General features: G+C 41.1%; 1 protein-coding gene across 1 annotated transcript in view; it reads left to right on the plus strand.

Annotated features, from left to right (window-relative positions):
* The window catches only part of USP46 (ubiquitin specific peptidase 46), a 73,475-nt gene extending 66,598 nt beyond the window's left edge, over positions 1 to 6,877 (plus strand). The window contains exons 8-9 of the mRNA XM_017540274.2: positions 2,054 to 2,132; positions 3,288 to 6,877. Coding sequence (XP_017395763.1) covers positions 2,054 to 2,132; positions 3,288 to 3,389 — 181 coding nt within the window. The 3' untranslated portion in view covers positions 3,390 to 6,877. The remainder of the gene's footprint in view (positions 1 to 2,053; positions 2,133 to 3,287) is intronic.
* The last annotated feature ends 15,807 nt before the right edge of the window (positions 6,878 to 22,684 follow it).

Consider the following 22,684-nt stretch of genomic DNA (forward strand, 5'->3'; position numbering starts at 1 on the left):
GCATTGCGGCTAAAGTGGGTGGCAGGGGTGGTGTGGATGGGGGGGGCCTGCCGGGAAGGCTAGGCGAAGGAGAAACACAGGTGCCCCTTGCCCAAGGTACACAGGACTTTCTGAGTGGGTCTCTGTGAGTGTCCGATTTGAATCCTTGGGAGGACTGGCAGAGACCCACGTGAGGGAACTGAACGACCAGTGGGAGGTTGGCTTCTCTAAGGTCAGTTTCCGTAGTGTGAGCACAAGGTAAGAAAGGCCCTGGCAGCAAAGATCAGTTGGTGCCAAGTCAGGCATGCTACTAACTAGGATTCTTCAAACTCCTCCCAGCAGAAGTAGGGCTGTTCTCCTATGTGGAGTGGGGCTGGCCTGTGCATGAAGATTGGGTGGCTTCCAGGTGGCACTGGAAAGCTGAGGTTAGGGAGCTGGGCCTGCCTTACCTTCCATGCCAGGACCTCCTGGCCTATAGTTGCAGCAAGTGCACAACCTTGTGCATTGATTTCTACTGCAGGTTTTTTTTTAAGCTCGTGTTTTCTGGGTTCCATGCCAGGATCTAAAGACAGAGTAACAAAAAGACACACAGCACAGAGGCCCTGCCCTCACAAAGCTTATAATCTATCTGGAAAGACTGATAATGAACAAAAAAAACACACCACTCTGCTACCACCAAAAATAAACCACTGCAAGATAGTTTATGATTTTGATCAGTGCTATCAGGAATAAACAGGGAGATGAGTGAGTGATGGGAGATACCTCTTCAGGTGAAGTGGTCAGCAGCGATTTATCTGGGGAGGTGACATTTGAGCTGAGGCATAAAAAGAATGCAGTTGGGGAAGGATCATCTCTGGCAGAGTTTACAGCAATGCAAAGGCCCACAATGTGAAGGGGGCATGTGTGAGAGGAGGCTGATGAGCTGGAGCTCAGAGGGAAAGGGAGACAGTAGCTGGAGGAGGCTGGAGAAAGAGCAGAAACAGATCATTGGCATCATCTTGTGCTGAAAGAGGGTAAACAAAAGGGGAGGTTTGGTTTTTCAACTTTAACAGTGCATTAAAAAGCAGTTCTAGGTTTGGGATTAAAATCCCTTCACTCGTGCAAATCTAACCTAACTACATAGTAACTGCTGCTTAGTTGTTCTTTCTGCTTTTTTCCATATAGCATAGTATATGGCTTTTTATTTTAATACTTGTTACTATGCATCTTGGTTTGTTGATGTCTTTCTAAAACAGATCATACAACTCCTTAAAATTCCCCTGTCTTCCTGGCTTGCTTGAAGCAAAGCCTAAAATCTTACCTGCGATTTCTCCTGCACCTGCCCCTCCGTCCGCTCTGGTCTTCCCCTCCCCGCTCACTGTGCTGCTCTGGCCTCCTTTGGCCTCTCTGCTGTTTCTGAACACACCAAATGTTACCCGCCTGCCCCAGGCCTTTCCGCTTGCTATTCCCTATTTTTGAAACTTCCATCCAGAGCCGCACGGCTTCCCCCTACACCCTGACCCCCCACCCCACCCCTACCCGTATCCCTGCCATTTCCTTCAGGGAAATTTCCTTCTGCCCACATTATCCAAGTGGCCTCCCTTCACTGTCTGTCAAATAATACCTCCTGCCATCTCTCAGATCCCATTACTCTGCTTCATCCTTCTCCATGACACTTCTCACCACTTCACATACGTTTATAAGTTTAGTTTGTGTATTGCCAATCTAGCCCCTACCCCAAGTCCCAAATAAATGAGGTCTTTGTTTTGTTCACTGCTTCTTCCCCTGGCAGCTAGAACAGGGCCCAACACAGAGTAGGTAAAGAGTAATTTTTTGTTAATATTTGCTGAATCGTTAATATTTGTCTGTTTTTCCTGCTGGATTATGAGTCCTTAGAAGATATCTCTCCTGCACACTTTTGTATTCCCCTACATCCAGCATGGTGTTGTGGACATAGACATGGGCTCTATGCCAAGTTATTTGTCCTGATGACTTAGTTTTTTCCCCAGAGAATCACTGCTTGTAAAGAGCTCAGTAGAGTTTTTTAAAGAGGTCAATGTTAACCTGCTAACTTCTTTTATTTGTTCTTTTCCAGTGGTCCTAATCGTGGGCATTATATCACCATTGTGAAAAGTCACGGCTTCTGGCTTTTGTTTGATGATGACATTGTAGAGGTTGGTTTGCAGATTATTCTCCAGTAGTCATAGGACATCAGTAGTATTTCTGGGAATGTGTATGTATAGACGTTTTTTAAAGTAGGCCTGTTTCCCCATAATGTAACTTGAAAACAACTTAGATTTCTATTCAAAACCAAATTCTGCTGATCCCCATGCTCTGTGGAAAGGGAGAAGGAGTGTGGTCATGGACTCACCGATGCTGTGTTCTCCACAGTTCAGCCATAGACATGGGATCTCTCTATCTCATCATGGCGAAAGCCCCCTCTGTTACAGGGCAGACAATAGACTTCAAAGTTCTATTAAGATTATTTTATTTTAACAAATTTGTCTTATATTGATTATTGTTTAAAGTTTTTTTTCAGTCTGCTGGATCTGGAAATCTATATTACACCAGTACATTCTATGTATTGATTTCGTTATAAAAGAATACTAGCTGGAATGAATTCTGCACTCAAAGACATGATCTATTTTAACCCACTAGGGTAGCAGTTTTAGTGGAATAACACTAAAAGAGATGAAGTCTGGTGGCCGGAAAGACTTAAGGCTATTTCCAGGACCCTCCAGTTTACCATTTGGGAGATGTCTTGGCTTCTTCAAAGAATGCCCACACAGGGTTGCTGATGCATGGAGACATTGCCTTTTTTTACTAGAGATGTGCAATTTATGTGATCATGACCTTCAGCCAAGTCTGTGGAATTCTCCATTTGCTAGTGAAAGTTCCTAATCATGATTTTTTTTTTTTTTTTTTGAGACGGAGTCTCCCTGTGTCACCAGGCCAGAGTGCAGTGGCATGATCTCGGCACACTGCAACCTCCGCCTCCCGGGTTCAAGCGCTTCTCCTGCCTCAGCCTCCCGAGTAGTTGGGACTACAGGCATTCGCCACTATGCCTGGCTAATTTTTGTATTTTTAGTAGAGACAGGGTTTCACCATGTTGGCCAGGAGGACCTCAATCTCTTGACCTCAAGATCTGCCCATTTCTGCCTCCCAAAGTGCTGGGATTACAGGCATCAGCCATTGTGCGCAGTTCCCTTATCATGGTTTTATAAGAAATTGCGTTCCTTGCATTTTAATATATTTTCCATTAGTTTTTATTTCCTTTTCCCAGGAATCATGTTAAGTAATTGTATTGTTTTCTTTCTTTTTAATTGCAGAAAATAGATGCTCAAGCTATTGAAGAATTCTATGGCCTGACATCAGATATATCAAAAAATTCAGAATCTGGATATATTTTATTCTATCAGTCAAGAGAGTAACTTAAAAGAACTGTGGGACTAATTCAAGTGGGGGGAAATGTTCAAAGCACTATTACCTGGTTTCTCTGCAGTCTTTCTTCTACCCTAGTGGCCCACTAATGGTATCACTCCAAAAGTCTCAATGGTCTGGCTGTGTTAGACTCTCTCCTTTTCTGTTTTTACATGCAACACTATTCTTGGTTTTATTTTGGTCTGAGGTAGAGTTAACTGCAATCAGTTTGTAGTCAGACTTATATGAATAACAGTTGCTAATTTTAGGATTGGGTGAAAACTATGCCATTCGTTATGTCTGGCTGTATTAGAATGACATTTCCTATGAATGTCTACAGTCTATTTTAAATGTTTGCTAAACTTCTACGGCTTCCAGGGTCTTCTTACAATGCATTCCTTTAACTTGTCCCTGGAAGCATTGCTACCCATTTTCAACTTCTCTGCCTCTTTTCTGATACAAGGACAGAAGAATTGGGTAGATAATCACCTTTTAGGGTTGCAACTATAGCTTTAAGTTTGTGCAAGTGAAAATGTTGAGAAGTGAGTAACCTCGATACTAAAATCATCCTCGACACGGAACAGGGTGAAGAGAAGCTGTCCGTGGTGGCTGGTGCTGGCTGGCATTGGCACTGGGCTGTGCTGACCTTGCTGTTAGAGTTCCAGGGGTTAAGAAGGGTCAGGGCAGGCAAAGCCAAAAGGAGGAAATTTTTGTGGACAATGAAAAGTTACTTTTCATACCTTTCTACCAAAACCAAGTTTCAGGAAAATAACTCTATGCTGTTCATTTTCAGGCACACGTCTTCTGTAAGGCCCTGTGAGTTGTGCTTATTCTGTATCCAGCTCTGCTAAGCTCTTCAAGGTATCTTTCCACTCCTGCTGATGCATGCAGTCAGTGGCTGCAGGGCCGGCAAACCTCCCCTTAGCCAGTCAGCACCGACATTGTTCCTTATCAGGAATAGCAAAGGCACTACATCTTTCCAGCCATCAGCACATTGTACAACTTAACTTTTTAACATAGCCCATCTGTTTACTGAGGCACTGGCGAGTCCCAGGGCTGAGACAAAACCTTCCCTAGAGGGAATACCAGAGTTAGCTGGGTAGGAAGGTGGCTCAAAGGAAGTGTCTGTGGGCAGGGGGAGGAATGAACAAAATGGCGCTGTTTCTTTGGCTCAGACTCCTAGAATGCTTGAGAAGACAGAATTTTTTTGGAAGAACCTCATCTCACTGTAGTTACTTTTTTCACTTTTATTATATATGTATTTATTAGAGCGTTTGAGTACTGGTACCTTTAATTAAAAGGGTCGTTTGGTGTTTTGCCGTTGAGCTGGTTTTTGAGTCATAGATCTTGGCTTCCTTTGGAAGTCACTTAACTTCCATACACTATAATAAACTGTGAACATATTTTTGTTACCTAATGCATCCGCTAATGAACATGCAAACTTTGGGCATAATGTGAACTAAAATTGAAATGGAAAATGTTAGTGGCCATTTTGCAACAATGAAGAGGATAGCACTTTATCTAGATGAAAACTGGATTTCTTATCTTTGAAATATCTTGAACTGTTTATTGCTCAGAACTTAAGTAAGCATGCCAACATTTCATCTGTTTATGCTTGAAGTGAAATGTTTTACTTTTCACTGGAGAAGACAAAACAGGGTGAACTTCATGTTACTGTTTCATACAAGTAATGGAAATGTATCTTGCCTTGTTTAGAGGCAATTTCATATTTATAAATATTTTCTTTTTTTCCTCCATGAAACTTATGCAGTGATCACTACCTGGAAGGTGAGTCTTTATTCTCTTTTTAAGGAGAGGCGCTTTCCAACTGATGGTAATTGATGTAGGGAAACATTTGTACTATATAGAATCCATATATTTGACTGCAAGTTACAAAGTTTTAAGAAAATGATGGTTGGTCTCTAAGATATTTGGAACTGATTCATAAGAAAAACCATTAAAATTATCTTTGAAACAACTCTTGAAGCTAATTTGTTAGAAAAAATATTTCAATTGGAAACCTGTAGAAGTAATGTTTACATGCTGAGTCATAGTTCAGGATATTTTTCTATTTGGTTGTGCAAAATGTTTTTCCCAGTGATTTAAGCAAAGTAATTCCTTTTAATCGAAAGAGTCAGTTAAAATTTAGCATTCATGGATACATTTTTGGAATGAAAAAGGATATGTGTAAGAAAATATTGCAAAGGCATTAAAACAGTTGTGTGGTGCAGGAAAAGAAGATTGATAAAAGACCAAAACACACTTCTCCAGCAACACTCCATCTGTTTTTTAAAATTTAGAGCTATCTGCTAATTTTTCTTCTTCCTCCTCATTAAACGAAACAAACACTAGGCAGCTACATGTTTCTCCCAATCATGTCTCTCTATGTAAAGACAGTAGCATACAAACACTTTTAGTTTTCATCCCTCATTCATAGTGTAAAGCAGGAAATGGTGTGGGAGATGTGAGACCAGTCTGAGGTCAGTGCTAGCACAAAGGCTTCACGGTATTCCTGCCAAAGGCCAGGGGTTTTGTGTGTCATCTGCAGGAGTGAGTAGGCCTGCTGTATTTCTTTTAACTGCTGGGTGTTAAAAAATAAGTTACAATCTTTTACACTTAAAGAAAAAAACAGAAGGAACATTTGCTTTATTGATTACTCACTAGTTTAGCCTCTAGATTATGGCATAGTATGCTAAAAAGTCATGTGTTTAAAAGTAAATCTTGGTAAAATGCTCACATCTGGTCCTGTTATGTCGATGCATTTTCCTTTCTAAGGTCATCGTCACAGGAAATGGACTGGTCTGAAGAGAGCGAGGCACAACACAAGCAGGGCATTAGTTTGAATGGGAAGTCAATCATATTTGGTTTTATGGCCTGGTATATTTTGGACTTAAGATAAAATGGGGAAAAAATGTCAGAAATGGTCCCTATGCATTTATTTTCATGGATACCCTTAATTTCATGGGCATGCCTAATAATGAACTATGTTCTAACTGGAGCTTAGGGCTTATTTTAGATATTGGAGTGTAGCTTTATTACAGATGGATTTTATCTTTCAACATTGCATTTTGATCAACTTTGTATATTCATGTGTATTAAAATATTGTGCACTAAATGTTTTGCCCTCGTTTGCTGTTATATGGTCAAGGCATTTATCAGCACTATTGTGATGAACTCATGTAAATGGCATGGGTCAGAGAAAATTATTTCCTACTTTTCTGCCTAATTAAATTTCTGTTTTCCAGTATTACGTTAATTTATTTTTGGCTTCCATTTCTGTATGACCAAAATAGTTATTGTATTTGTGTGGCATTCCTATTATTTTGTTGCTAAAAATATTGTAGTTTTTATTTAAAATGACCTGTACCTTAATTTTTTTTTAAATGTAACCAATTCAAGCACTTTAAGCAATAATGTCAATCTTGTGAAATTTTAATCAGTTTAACACCCTTCCTCTAAAATTGTTTGCAAAAAAACAAATAAATGAATAAAATGGGAATTCTCTTCCTAGAGAATTATATCCGGGTGATGCTACACACATGGACTTAAAATCCTTTTTATAAAGTGTGAGTCAGTGGCAGGTCTTATGTCTAAGTAATTATTACAAACCTAATTTTGAAGCAATGGAAATGTTCATAACATTCTGGTCATTATATAAAGGCAGCATTACTCTCAAGGTTGATAAAATCAGTGTTCTGGAGATAACTCATCACTTTTTTGAGTAAAAAAGATCAACTGAATTTAATTCAGGAAACAGTATCTGGGGAATAGCAAATTGAAAATATCAGTGAAAAGAAGTTAAGGATAATTGGGCATCACAGTGAATTTCTTTTTGGGGACTTTGCATATAAAATCCTCTTAGCCACCTATGAAATGAAAGATCCATTCCCCAAATAAGGAGACAGCTTCCAGCATCTGGTTTTTAGGAAGGAGTAGGATGTGATTGGTCTCTGGTGTCCTGATAGCCAGCTGGCTTCTGGACCCGTTTCTGAGCCATGTGGGACCCCCAGCTTCAGAAATCCTCAGCTGGGTTCACACCACTCTCTGCCCCAGAAGCGTGGCAGGCACAGGTCCATGCTGGCCTCAGTGAAGCCTACAGTCATCATGGGTAGGGCTTCTTTTTCCCACAGATGCCTACCCAGGGCATCTGTGGGTGGACAGCATTGTCATCTGAATACATGCGTGGACCCAATTATGGGAATAAAACCTCATAGACCGAGAGCAGGGAATGTGCCAGTAAGTCTTGAGTCTCCCAGTTGCTGTCTGTCTTTTGAGGCAGTGCATCTGAACCTGACTGAGCTGGAACAGAGACTGTTGGGAAAGCCACGTCTGTCTGCCATGAATGCCAAAGGAAGAGAAGACTTTCTTGAGAATGTGTTTTTCTTTCCTTGGCTTCACATTGTCAGTGGTATTTATAGGATAGGCCTGTCACAACCAAGGTGACACAATGTCTAGAGAATGTATTCCCCCATTTCTTCAAATTTCCTTTCCTCTCTTTTTATTGATACCTAAAATACCTTTACTAAAAAATGGAGCCCTCATTTTCATTGCCTTATATTTACATGAAGATAAAAATTTTGGGCCGGGTACAGTGACTCATGCCTGTAATCCCAGCACTTTGGGAGGCCAACATGGGTGGATCACTTGAGGTCAGGAGTTCGAGACCAGCCTGGCCAACATGATTAGACCCCCTCTCTACTAAAAATACAAAAATTAGCCGGGCATGGTAGCAGGCGCCTGTAACCCCAGCTACTTGGGAGGCTGAGGCAGGAGAATCACTTGAATCCAAAAGGCGGAGATTGCAGTGAGCTGAGATTGGGCCACCGCACTCCAGCCTGGGTGACAGAGTGAGACTCTGTCTCAAACAAATAAAAAATATTTGCTAAGTGATTGTATTTGTCCATCCTGGCAGTGCTATAAAGACATACCTGAGACTGGGTCATTTATGAAGAAAAGAAGTTTAATTGGCTCATTGTTCTGTGAGCTGTATAGGCTTCTGTTTTTGGGGGAGGCCTCAGGAAACTTACAATCTTGGCAGAAGGCAGAGGGGGAAGCAAGCTCATCTTACATGGGAGGAGCAGGAGGAAGAGCAAAGGGGGAGGGGTTACAGACTTTTTTTTTTTTTTTTTTAAGATGGAGTGTCACTCTGTCACCCAGGCTGGAGTACAGTGATGCGATCACTACAACCTCTGCCTCCTGGGTTCAACAGATTCTCCTGCCTCAGCCTCCTGAGTAGCTGAGATTACAGGCATGAGCCACTACACCCCGCTAATTTTTGTGTTTGAAGTTTCTCCACGTTGGCCAGCCTGATCTTGAACTCCTGACCTCAGGTAATCCGTCTGCCTCAGCCTCCCAAAATACTGGAATTACAGGCATGAGCCACCTTGCTATGCTGGGGTTATGCACTTAAACAACCAGACCTTGAACTCAGTCACGAGGCAGTACTGGATGATGGTGCTAGACCACCTGTGATCCAATCACCTCCCACCAGGCCCCACCTCCCAACACTGGGGATTATAGTTCAACATGAGGTTTGGGTGGAGACACAGAACCAAACCATATCAGTATTTTTTTTTTTTTTTTTTTCCACTGAGGGAAAACTTTGGTTGTGGGGTTAGTACTAAGGATAGCCCATGTAGACTTTTTCAGAAGATGTCCCAGATGGAGAGATTTTTAATTAGGCATTTATTTGGCAACTATTGCATTCTAGAAATTGTGATAGGAGCTGAGGGATAAAAAGGTGACACAGATTGGGTCCGTCTTAAAGACTCATTTTTTTGCCTCAGAAGACAAGTCTGGGTGAGAAAGAAATTTAAATTTTAAGTTGTGGAAATAACACGTGTTGGGGGAACACCTTGTAATTCAGCACCGTTTGGTATTCAGCCCCAGCCTCACCGTGCAGATGGCACTGTTGGATGAAGCTGCCCGCCCTTTTTCCTGGGAGCCCCACGCTCTTCCCAGCCTGCCTTCTAGCTCCTAGGGACAGCACATTTCGAAAAACAAAGTATAAATCAATGATTACGTTGCAGCATCACATTTTGCCTCTTACTTTTCACGTTAAGAGCCAGTATCATGAAAGCCTCAACAGTGGGTTTTATGAATGAAATTATTTCTAAACAGTCTCTTCACCTTAGGACCAAATAATCAGAGCCTATCTAGATTTACCAAAATACAATAGGGCATAAGTGATTTTATTGGTGTATCAGCCTTTGTTTGCTTTTTTTGTTTTTTGTTTGTTTGTTTGTTTTTGAGAGTCCCTGTTGCCAGCCTGGAGTGCAGTGGCTTGATTTCGGCTCACTGCAACCTCCACCTCCCGGGTTCAAGCGATTCCCCTGCCTCAGCCTCCCGAGTAGCTGGGACTACAGACACACACCACCATGCACACCTATTTTTTGTATTTTTAGTAGAGACGGGGTTTCACAATGTTGGCCAGGGTGGTTGATCTCCTGACCTTGTGATCTACCTGCCTTGGCCTCCCAAAATGCTGGGATTACAGGCGTGAGCCACCGCACCCAACCAGTTCCTTTATGTTTTAAAGTGAGTTGAACAAAAGACATTAGGAGCTTACAAAGGAAAAATAACTTGATTTTGGTTATGAGATACCAGAGTCAGATATGACATTAAATTGTGTAGAAAAGACTTATAATTGCGTGCTTATTTTCCACATGATTATAATAAAGTATGTATTAACAGCCTTGGGGGGATCATACTCAGGTTGTCAGTTACATGGAGGCAGCTTTCACTTTTTTCTCTCCCAAGAGAGACAAAGAGAGGTTGTGCTTAAGGGAGTGTGGAATTCTATAGACACTCTTCATGGAAAAGGAGTTTGGGCACTTGCATTGTAGGTTGCATTTCGATTCTGTTCTTACTTCCTCGAAGTATAAGGGAGCTTTGAGAAGAAAACAGACTTGTATCTAACTTGGCTAGAAGTAAAATAATTTGATCATTGAAGCCACCATTTCTATGTGTTTGATCAAGTCCTCCTCTGGAATCCAATGCAGCTGCATTTATATTTCAGTCTTTCTTAATGGACCTTGTTGGAGAGAACATTCTGTGCTAAGAAAATGGAAAATAAATGCAAGAAAACTTTAGGAGTGAGCCTTCACGCCTCCTGTAGCAGGCGAGAGCTCTGTGCTTTAGAGCTTGTCTCCAGGTTGAGAATTACCTGTTTTCCACTCCGAGGGAATTAGAAAGATACTTTTTTAATGGGTTATAAAACTTTTGTGAAGAAGAGACTCATTCTATTGGCCTTCACCACCTCTCCTGTGAAATAAATTGTTTGAAAATTCTTTGAAGAGAAACGACTTCTGCATATTTTTCTATCTCTGCTATCCCAAAGCCCGGAGAACAAATATTAAGTCAAAATTGCTCGGCCAGGTATGTGGTATATGCCATCTTCGACATGTAAACCAAAGAAAAGGATAGAGCCAAGTCTCGGTCAACGTACAGGTTTATTTTGCCAAGGGTGAGAACACACCAGGGAAAAGAGACAGAAACCACTGTAGAATCTGTGGCCTGCACTTTCTCCAAAGAGGATTTGAAGGTCTTCAGTATTTAAAGGGGAAAAGTGGGCAGGAGGAGAAAGGAGGAAAGAAAAAAAAGAGGGAGAGTATGGTCACATTCTTAGGAGGCTTTGATTAACGCTCACCAAATCCACACGTTGCACATGGAAAGGAATGGGTAGAACAGCCGAGTACGTCTTCTCAGGAAAACTGCTGTTTATAAAAGATAAACATAATAGAGGAAGAATTCAAATCTGCATGCAACTGAGGGCGGACAGTGGGGATGATTTCTACTCTTCTCTGTCCCATACTCCGGGAGGCCACCTGGGGAGGTGTGGCCTCTTGTAGCTATCTGTTTAGGAACAAAAGGAAAGACAGTTTTTTTGTGACTCAGTTTCCAAGCTTAACTTTTCCCTTTGGTATACTGAGTTTGGGGTCCCAAAATGCTCTTTTCCTTTCACAGATGTACGAGGCTTCAGCAGAAGGGTGAAGGCTGTAGAACAGAGAGAAAACCCTCTTCCTGGTAGGCCATTAATTGACTTGGTTTTTAACTAATTATGTCATCTGAGGAGCCTGTGAAGGTTTATGAAGAATGAACTCACCATAGAACCTGCCCTCAGATGAAAATTTGTACAGAATGTAGAATAAGGGGCTGTGAGTCTTGGGGTAAGAGGAGGAGAATAAGGTTAAGATTCCTAATACGGCTTAGCTTCTAGCCTTGGGTCTCGCTGCAACACCTACCCAGCACCTGTGTGTGTGCTTTGCAAAGCTAGATGGGACCCAGGTAAACCCCACAGGTGTCCCTCACTGATAGGAAACCTGTACCTTCTCTGCCCTTGCTTTTGCTTCCCTGACCTTGCTCTCCCATGGAATTTTGGATTCAGTTCAGTAATTCGGAGTTCAGGTTCCACTGTGGGTTGGTCACCAGCTGATGCAGTCCCCCTAGCACATGGGAAAGCAAAGGATCAGGAGGCATGAGATCGAGTTCAGGCCTTTGCTTCCTGGTTTGCGTAAGTCAGTTGTTGGACATAGTATTGGGGTAGGGTGCTGAGGAGTGGTAGATGGTAAAGAGGCCTTTTTACACAGAGGTCCTCAAGGGGGAGAGACCAATTGGCAAAACAATGGAAAGTATATAATATTAGCTACTTAAATCATAAGTAGTTCTGGGATACTAGGCTCTACTGTTTTATTTATTCCCTGTAACATCTTTAGCATGAAAGAGGAAGCTGAAGACGTGAGAAAAGCAAGCATCCCCTGACAGGCAGGGTCTAGCCTGAGACAGCTGCCCTCTGAGGTTGTCAGGAGCCATCCTGGCGCTCATCCTTGAGCTGTGACGTTTCTTGTTCGACATAAATCGCAGAACACCACCCTCAGACAAGGTCATGCCGTGACTGTGATGAAGTGACACAAACAAGTCCACTTCATCATTTTGTCCGAGCATAGACAACACAAGGTCACTGTGTCAACCATGAAATCCCCAACATTCCCCTCCCTCCTCATCCCAGTGCCTGCTGCTCTTCACCAGTTCCCATTTTAGCTTTGCTCTCATCTGTGCTACATGAGATTTACTAGGATCTCAATCAGATAATCTCCACTTCCTGACAGCTCCCAATTCAAAGCACGCCCCCATCTGCGGAACACTCCCACAAATGACCTAAGCAAGGCCCCCATCCTCAAAGTTCTGATAGCCACTTACTGAGGTGCCCACGGTACTCCAGAGTGTGTGGTCTCTCAGTGCATCAAGGATTAAACAATTTGTTCAACCACAGCTGTGTTCCTGGTGTTCTGACTGGAGAGTGCTAGACAAAAGTCACTTGCCGAGGTCTGCTGCTCTCATGAGGGTAAGGGGGAAAGGAGCATCATACACACCAGCAGGGTGGCTACTGGTGTGCTGGTGCCTCATTGATCTACACCAGTTCGTCCTGCCCATGGGGTTGGTGGTGGTGGCCCAGACGCCAAAGGAGGCCTCTTACAAGTAACTGGAGAAATCTGGACCAGTTTTTCCTAACCTGTAAAACAAGGTCAAAGCAGTTTCATAAGGAATAGAAATGCTGGCAAGCATGTAGTGTGATGGTGGGCATGGCCTGGTAAGACTGACATGCTTTGCTTACTGTTCCTCATTCCTGGCACCTCCACACCTCCCGTCCGAGTCCCTCGGGCTCAGGTGTGTCTGTGTCTAGAGCCCTTGCTTTCCTGAGGGGTCAGAGCCCTTATTTGAGGCAGGGTCTGAAACCGAGGAGGTAGGGGCTGAGCTCCCTTGTATGGAGAGTTCAGTCAATTTCAGAAATTCCAATTTGCTCTAACAGAGAAGGTCCAAGTTCTGTCTGGATCCTGTTATGTATGCTAAAGAGCTTTCCAAAATCATAGGGCTGGGGCAGGGAGGGGTCAGCCTAGTGTGGAAGGGCAGGTGGCAGTAGAGATGATTGAAGCCACAGGGGCAGGGCCCTGTGCCCTCTAGTGGGAAGGGGCCCCCCAAACACCTCCTGATCATCTTCAAAGGAGCTGCTGCGTGAGTCTTGCTCTTACTTTATATGCATTACTTATGTGTTTTCTTTAAAAAAAATTAGAATTCCAAATGTGACAGCAGTGATCTTGAATCCAAACCAGGGCTAAAGTTAAACAGGCCCTTACCTTTCTGCAAGACAGGGCAGTGGAACAAAAGATCATGAAAGGAGAGAAGACAGGCTTCCTGAAGACAGTGTCCTGTCCCTCTCTCAAGCTGGTGCCTAGAAAGGGTTGTCAAGTTAAAACAACTGTGTTACAAGGGGGTGTGGGGCTAACGTGGAGAAATCTAAGACAGAAGGAGAGGAGAGGAGATTCTTATTTAGCTAGTTAATGTTACAAAGCAGGAAAGGAAGGGTCAACTTAAAATAATTTAAGTCAGGATCCAACTAGGAGAGTTTAAGTGCAGAGTAAGGATAGCTGTCCAGCACACCTGGACACCAGAGAATGATAATTAGTGCTCCCGGTGTGGGGATAATAAAGATCATTTATACAGGCAAAAACAGGTGTAGAACAGAATCACAGCATTCTCCATACAAAGGCTAACACTCAGAAGATTTGATTGGCTACTGTTGATTACACTCCAAAGGATTGCTCAATTTTAAAAGAGGTAAACATCACAAGGGTCTCTATCTCATTTAGCCTACCTTTGAATAAAGAATAGGAAATCTGGTTAATGTGTAACATCTCAACACAAACGTGAGGAAGCAACGGTCATTCACAGAGAAGAAAAACAGCTGTGACTCAGTTTCTAGGGCTTAACTTTTGACCTTGGCATAATAAATTGGGAAGGTTCTGAAGTTTTCTTTTCACAGAAGAATGAAGAAGAAGAAAGGAAAGAAAAAGACATCTTTGAGAAATCGATGTAAGGGTTTAACTAAAAGATCTGAGAGCCACATTCTGATTTTGGAAGGTACAGGAAACGAGCCCCGCAGCAAGCCAGCTAAGGTGGCAAAGCATAATTTTAATCTTATGTTCCTCCCTACCCAAGAACAAATATCCTGTTTTGTTTCTGCTATTCAAGTTTTGGTTACAATTTTTGGCAAGCTATTGATTTTTGTAGGCAAAAACTGTGAGACCTCTCAAAAGTGATATGGGATAGGGACTCATTTATGGTTTTAGAACAAGTGATGTGGGACAGAACTCATTTACTGTTTCAGAATTTCTGGAACATAGTTTTGCATTTTGAAGTTTCCTTCATTCTTTTTGCTAGAGGCATTTATTTGTAATTATGTCTGCTGACCCCAGACTATAAACTCCATAATAGAACTTTAATTACATTAGGCACAGGATTTTTTCTCTTCTCCATTTATATTTATGGAGGAATGAAACATTGGAGAAAGTCAGCCAGGCATGGTGGCTCATGCCTGTAATCCTAGAACTCTTTGGGAGCCAAGGTGGGCAGATCGCTTGAGCCCGGGAGCTTAGACCAGCCTGGGCAACATGGTGAAACTCTGTCTCTACAAAAAATTAGAAAAATGAGCCAGGCTTCCTGGTGTACACCTGAAGTTCAGCTACTTGGAAGGCTGAGGTGGGAGGATCTCCTGAGCCTGGGGATGTAGAGGCTGCAGTGAGCCATGGTCGTGCCACTGTACTCCAGCCTGGGTGACAGAGCAAGACCCTGTCTCAAAAAAATAAAAAGTCTATAGTGATATTCTGAGACCAAGTGCTGTGAATAAGTGGATGACGGAAATATAAGAATAATATTCAATAAAGAAAAATTGCAAAGCAGAGCTGAAGGGACAGAGATTTAATGCATTCTTCTTAGGCATGGCTAATGAGTGAGGGACTTCCGTCACACTAAAATTTGAAGAAAGCTGCCTGATTGATAGACAGTATTTTAAAATAAGTTTCAGGGAAAGTAGATATAGTTTATTTTTAAAACTTTATCATGAGAAATTTTAAACACGTACAAAAGTAGAGAGAATAGAATACTGAACCTCCATGAACCCACGACTCAGCTTCAACAGTTAATTATAGCCCATCTTGTTTCAGACTGCTGGAATTTTCAGATGGTACTGGAAAGTTACCAGATGAACAAGCCTTCAACTGTTCAGGATCACTAAACCCAGAAAGAACAAATGTATGAAGGGTTGATAAGGTTTAGATTGACAGCAAACTCTAAGGGATATTCCATGTATTTTTTCATTCCTTTAACTTGAAGTAACATAATCATTGGCATAAATGCAAAAACATTTTTGTGATGCAGGGATTTAATTGTTGAAATGGCCTTAACTTTTATAATGACTAAATAATATAAAAATGAAACTGAAGCTGCAGTATATGGAAGTAACCACGTTTATTTGGAAAACTGTAATGAAACAATAGCACTTTATAACTAACATCTATTATAGAATATAGTTCTATGTATATATGCAAAAGTAAAAACTTCTACTTCTCACAGCTGTTTTACATGCCTTCTAGGTTTTCACTTTTCCATCTACCCCTTACTTTTCTGGAATTTCCCCAAAGGGTTGGGGCAGACTCAGTATTTCTGTTTGTCTTTCCCCTTTCCTGTTGGTGTTCTCTCTTGTGGCATGTCATGAGAAGATTTACTCATCCATGCATCAAGTCAAAGAACGCTAGAGCAGAAAAGGAGTTCCTGGAAAACAATCCAAACTTTCCAAAGTCGAGATAAGGAAACAGAAGCCCTGAGTTCTTATCAGGACTTGCTTGCATCACTTTCCAAGGTGCTTTTACCTGAAGTAAGAAAGGAGGTACTGATGACGGTGACCCCAGTGTGGAAGCAGAGTCACTATTCCATGTGGTGGGCACTTGCAGGAGGAAAGGAATGCGAGCTCAATTGTAGCTCTTGAAATCGCCATCTCTCCCTGGTGCCTGCACAAAGGAGCATGTGGGGGCCTGAGCTGCAGGGTTCGGGGCAAGGAAAGAGTAAGAGCTGGTCTTAGCAATCAGGACGTAGAACAGAAACCCGAGGGTCTTACATATAGAATTTCACCCTTCCCCCAGTCCATGACCCAAATGACCTATGGCTGTTTTCAGGCTTTTCTTTCAGTAGCACAGCCTTTTTGAAAAATAAAATCTAATGTCCAATCTTATGGTGTGTAGGTGGCATTTTTTTCCTCAGCTTTATTGAGGTATGATTGGCAAATAAAAATTGTATATATTTAAAGTGTACAACAGGATGGTTTGGCATATGTGTACATTGTGAGACCACTACAGTTAATTAGCAAATTGTTACTCTTTTTGTGTATGTGTGATAAGAACATTTAAGATCTCTCTTAGCAAATTTCATGTATATTATCCATTCTTATTAGCTATGTCACCATGCTGTATGTTAGGTTATCAGAATTTACTCATCTTAAACTGAAATTTGTTACCTTTGACTAATACCTCCTCATTGTCTCCTTCTCTAGCCCTAGTAACCGCCATTTGACTCTGTTTTTATGAGTTCCAGTTTTTTTAGATTCCACATATAAGTGATATCATGCTGTATTTGCCTTTCTATGCCTGGCTTATTTCACTTAGCATAGTGTCCTCCAGGATCATTCATGTTCTTATAGATGACAGGATTTCCTAAGGCTGAATACTATTTCATGGTACACATATGTACATTTCTTTATCCATTCATCTGTCAATGGGCACTTAGGATGTTTTGCATCTTGGCTACTGTAAATAATGCTGCAATGAAATGGCGATACAGATATGTCTTGGAGTTACTGAATTCATATACTTCGGATATATACCCAGTAGTGACTGCTGGATCATATGGTATTTCTGTTTTTAATTTTTTGAGGAACCTCCATACTTTTTTCTGTATAATGGCTGTACCAATTTACATTTCTCCTAACAGTATGTAAGGGTTCCATCTTAGTCCATTTTGTGCTGCTTATACCAAAATAGCTGAGACTGGATAATTTATAAAGAACAGAGATTGACTTCTTGTAGTTCTGAAGGCTGGGAAGTCCAAGATCAAGGGGCCCACCTCTGGCCTGGGCTTTAGTGCGGTGCCATCACACAGTAGAAGGTGGAAGGGAAGAGAGTGCAAGCAAGAGGGAGCAAGAGGTCACAATCACAGCCTCAAGCACTTTATTGTCTGCATCAATCCATTCATAAGGGTGGAGCCCACATGATCTGAACACCTTCCGTTAGGCCCTACCTCCCAACACTGGTGCATTGTGGGTAAAGTTTCTAACACGTGCTTTCCCAGGGACACATCCAGATCATAGCAGGTTCCCTTTTCTCCACATCCTTGCCAACACTTAGCTTTCAACTTTTTGAAAATAACCACTCTGACAGGCGTGAAGTGATGTTTCACTGTGGTTTGGATTTGCATTTGTCTGATGCTTAGTGATTAAGCACCTTTTCATCTATCTGTTGACCACTTGTACATATATATGATGTTTTAGATGGCATTTTATTAGTGTACATTCCTTTTATAAGTTATTTTTAGAAAGCTAATGAAAATAATGAGGCTATCTGAGGAACATGAAATTTTGAAATCAAGGATTGTCAATGACAAGAGTATTCTTTTATTGGTCTCAGTGCCCAGTTTACATCTGAAATTTTACTTCCCTTGCATAGAATTAAGAAAATTCAAGTTTGCACAGATACATGGTTGCATATTGTGTTTTTCATTTTGTTTTTAAAACACCTGTCTTGCAATCTCCAAGATCTTTTCAATAAAACCAAAATTGTGGGGAAACTTTTACTTTTAAGATTTTTCATGAAAATAACCTCTCAGATTACCTCAGTTAGAGTCTCTGATGAGTTCAAATTTGATTTAAACACAGTTGAGTATATCTGTTTGTTATTAAGCCAAGTTATATTTTAGAAGTGAAATTCTTTTTTTTTCCCCATTTATTTATTTTATTGCATTTTAGGTTTTGGGGTACATGTGAAGAACATGCAAAATTGTTGCATAGGTATACACGTGGCAGTGTGATTTGCTGCCTTCCTCCCCATCACCTACATCTGGCATTTCTCCCCTTGCTATCTCTCCCCAGCTCCCCACCCCCCACCACCCCTCCCCTATTTCCCCCCAACTGACCCCAGTGTATAGTGCTCCCCTCCCTGTGTCCATGTGTTCTCATTGTTCAACACCCGCCTATGAGTGAGAACATGCAGTGTCTGATCTTCTGCTCTTCTGTCAGTTTGCTGAGAATGATGGTTTCCAGGTTCATCCATGTCCCTACAAAGGACCCAAACTCATCATTTTTGATGGCTGCATAATATTCCATGGTGTATATGTGCCACATTTTCCCTATCCAGTCTATTGTCGATGGGCATTTGGGTTGGTTCCTGGTCTTTGCTATTGTAAACAGTGCTGCAATGAACATTCGTGTGCACGTGTCCTTATAGTAGAACGATTTGTAATCCTTTGGATATATACCCAGTAATGGGATTGCTGGGTCAAATGGAATTTCTATTTCTAGGTCCTTGAGGAATCGCCACACTGTCTTCCACAATGGTTGAACTAATTTACACTCCCACCAACAGTGCAAAAGTGTTCCTATTTCTCCACATCCTCTCCAGCATGTTGTCTCTAGATTTTTTAATGATCGCCATTCTAACTGGCATGAGATGGTATCTCAATGTAGTTTTGATTTGCATTTCTCTGATGACCAGTGATGATGAGCATTTTTTCATATGTTTGTTGGCCTCATGTATGTCTTCTTTTGTAAAGTATCTGTTCGTATCCTTTGCCCACTTTTGAATGGGCTTGTTACTTTTTTTCTAACGAAAACATTTGTGGAACCCCTGAAGCAAGGTTCCATAGAACATAGTCTGAAAACCACCAATCTGATGTTGAAGAAGTAAGGCCTCCTTTATTTCCTCACCCCAAACGTTTTTCAGCCTTTTCCACTGCCATGGCTTCTATCCCTTTTTAGAGACGGTGTTTAACTCATTTTAACTAAATTTCATTAAGACGCTGTTGCCTTAATGAAAGCGTTGTTGGTAGGAGGATGGAAAAACTGGTAAAGTCACTGCTTGTTCTGCTTGGGACCTTGCATTCCCACCTCCCTTCCTTCTTTCCTCTCCATCCCATGGCATAAAGGGGTAGGTCTGAGACAGAACCAAGCATCGTGAAGTAGGTGGACTTCTTTCTCATGGCTTCTTCAGTCCTGGAGCCAAACTGTTTCTGGCATGCCCTTCCCTTTAGGAAGCCAAGGTAGCAGCCTGCTCCCTTTGCACTTTCTGTGCTCCCTGTGCCTCTAGCACATACTGAAATCCCCAGGGGCTGTGATCCTGATTTTTCTTCTGCCTTATCATCCAACAAAACTTTCAGAATGGGAAGTATCCCATGACTCAGATCCTGCTTTCTGCTAGGTGTTTTCTAGGTATACTGGCAAGCTAATCCAGCCGATGTGTTTACTAGTGCTCTTTTGCAAATATTAGTTGTTTTTATCACACATTTATTAAGCAATTACTATGTGATGAGCAATAAGCTAAGTACTTTACATGATCATTGTTTTCTCACAACAACCCCGTACGATAGGTTCTCTCTCATGATCATTCCCATCTAGGGATGAGAACACCGAGGCTGGGATTTAAAAGCAATTTCTGGGAGCCCTCTTGGAACCATTTGTTCTGGTGACCACCTAGGCTACCTGGTGCAAATTTCAGGTACAAATAATGAGGTGGTTTAGAAGCAAGCTTTTGTTCATCTGAAAGAATAGAGCTTTCCTCAAAAACACAGCCGTTAAGAGCACAGTCTTTAAAGTAAAAATAATACAAATTTAAATGTTGGTTCAGCCACTTACCAACTGTATGAAACTCAGTTTCCTCATCTGTAAAATGGGAGATAATAGTACCTATGTCTAAGTGTTGTTGTGAGGATTAAAACATATCACATGATGCCTGTCACTATGTTCAGTGCATTCAATACATTCAATGCTGGAAAATAAGTGGTCAGGAAGTCTTAGCTGTTATTTTGTTATTATTAACTCATTATTAGGCGTGAGCTAGCTGAACATGGAATAACCACTCAAATCTTCCACTGAATCACATGTTTGGAATAGGAATAAGTATAAGTTACCTGGAGTAATTTAAGAAACAAAATGATACTGTGCTAACACCATTTAGCTTAATTCCTTTATTCTTTGAAGGTATGATCACCTCTTTGGATCATATGCAGTCTCTGCTGTGGCCTGGTTCCAAAATTAGCTCTATTTTCTTCTTTTAGAGGGCAACAAACTGCAGATTGGGCTCTTTGCACATAGATGGATGCTGTTTTGGTCAGCCAATGAAAGAGAGGGCACAAAGAGCTGATACCATCAAGTCTTACTTCTTGTTCCTTGGGCAAACTTTTCCTATCACTAGCTTTGGGAGAAATTTTGCCCCCAGGAGCTGATCATGCTGCCGGTGCTCAGTGAAGTCAGCATTTTATTCACAAGTGCTCTTTCTGCATTTCTTGAAGGAGGGAGGGTCTTGCCTGACACAAGCCTTCCTCACATGCATGCCAGGGACTTGCTCAGAGAGGGGTAGTCAGTACTCACAGAGGTCCAGATTCACAGCTGTTAGAACCTCTCTGGAACCTAAAGTTAGTCGGGCCATGGAGAAGGCAGCCTTCTCTGCTCCTGTTCATCCGCTGAAGATGGGTGTGGCAACACGATCAGCTCCAAATCATAGCAGTTTGGCAATGTCTTCCCTGAGCCAGTCAGGGATCTTCTCTAAATACAACCCAGAAACACCCTGGGTTTCCCTAGTTCCAGTCAGGTCGCGTTTAGTTTTATTAAAACACGTTGTATTTTTTAAAAGATAAAAATACTAAATGTTTATTGTTCACAATTAGGAAAACATAATAAAAAAGAATCTTCACAAGACCTTTTTTCTCATTACTTTTGTATGTTTGATTTCCATATGCATTTTTAAAAATAAAGTTACTTGACTAATTCAACACTTGCACATGGATATAAGCTAAGCCTCTGAGCTTACTAGTGTAAGTCCTTCCTGACCTAGGTAGGAAAGTTTTAAGTTTAAAAATGCTGTTTACATATGTGTGAAGGTATTTATTGCAAAGTTGCATATAATATCAAAAAGATCCAAATGTTCTTTAAAGAAATAATAATACATCCATATTATGAAATTATATGCAATAATTTTGACACACAAATCATGATCATATTTAAAAGTTCACCAAAAATACCAATTAAATAGAGTAAAAACTGAAAGTTCCCCTTTATTCCAATTTCATTTTTATTCCCCCCAAAGATAACTACTAATCAAAGTTTGGTGGGCCCTGACAGACCTTTTTGTGCATTAACACATGTATATTTGCACATAGATAGGTAAATGTGTACATGATTTTAGTTTACATTTTTAAAACAAAGGTTATTAAATTTTATTCTGCAAATTGCTCTTTCTTTCAACTTAATAGTGTTAAAGATTTTTCTAAACTAGAGTGATTTCATTTAAAATTAATTAATGGGCCAGGCACAGTGGCTCATGCCTGTAATCCCAGCACTTTGGGAGGCTGAGGTGGGCATATCACTTGAGGACAGGCATTCAAGACTGACCTGGCCAACAGGGTGAAACCCCAGGTTTACTAAAAATCTAAAAAATTAGCTGGGCATAGTGGCACGTGCCTATAATTCCAGCTACTCCAGCTGAGGCAGGAGAATTGCTGGATCCTGTGAGGCAGACGTTGCAGTGAGCCGGGATTGCGCCACTTCAGTCCAGCCTGGGAGACAGAGTGAGACTCCATCTCAAAAAAAATTACTGCATGTAAATCCATAATATAGCTGTACCATAGATACTGTATATATGTAGATATATATACATATATACACACACATGCACACATATATAAAGAGCCTTGTATTATTGTGCCTCATGTGTATAATCCATATATTAGATTTATACATATATAGCTCTTTATATATAGCTATAACTATAATATATATTCTATATATAGATATATCTATATATAGAGAGAATATATATAGAATAGATATTCTGGAATAGAATCTATATATAGAATGTATATATAGAATCTATGTATAGAATGTATATACAGAATATGTCTATATAGGATGTATATATTATAGTTATAGCCACACATATATATATATAAATATAAATATATATATATATATGTGGCCATATATATATATATATATATATATAAATATAAATATATAAAACCTTGCAAGGCCAAGCACAGTGGCTCATGTATATAATCCCAGCACTTTGGGAGGCCAAGGTAGGTAGATCACTTGAGCTCAGGAGTTCAAGACCAGCCTGGGCAATATGGCAAAACCCTCTCTCTACAGAAAATATGAAAATTAGGCAAAAAATACAAAAAAAATCCTAAACTCCTAGCCTCATGTGATGGTGCA

This window comes from Cebus imitator, unplaced genomic scaffold (assembly GCF_001604975.1).
Source record: "Cebus imitator isolate Cc_AM_T3 unplaced genomic scaffold, Cebus_imitator-1.0 Scaffold124, whole genome shotgun sequence".
In the NCBI taxonomy this organism is placed as follows: Eukaryota; Metazoa; Chordata; class Mammalia; order Primates; family Cebidae; genus Cebus; species Cebus imitator.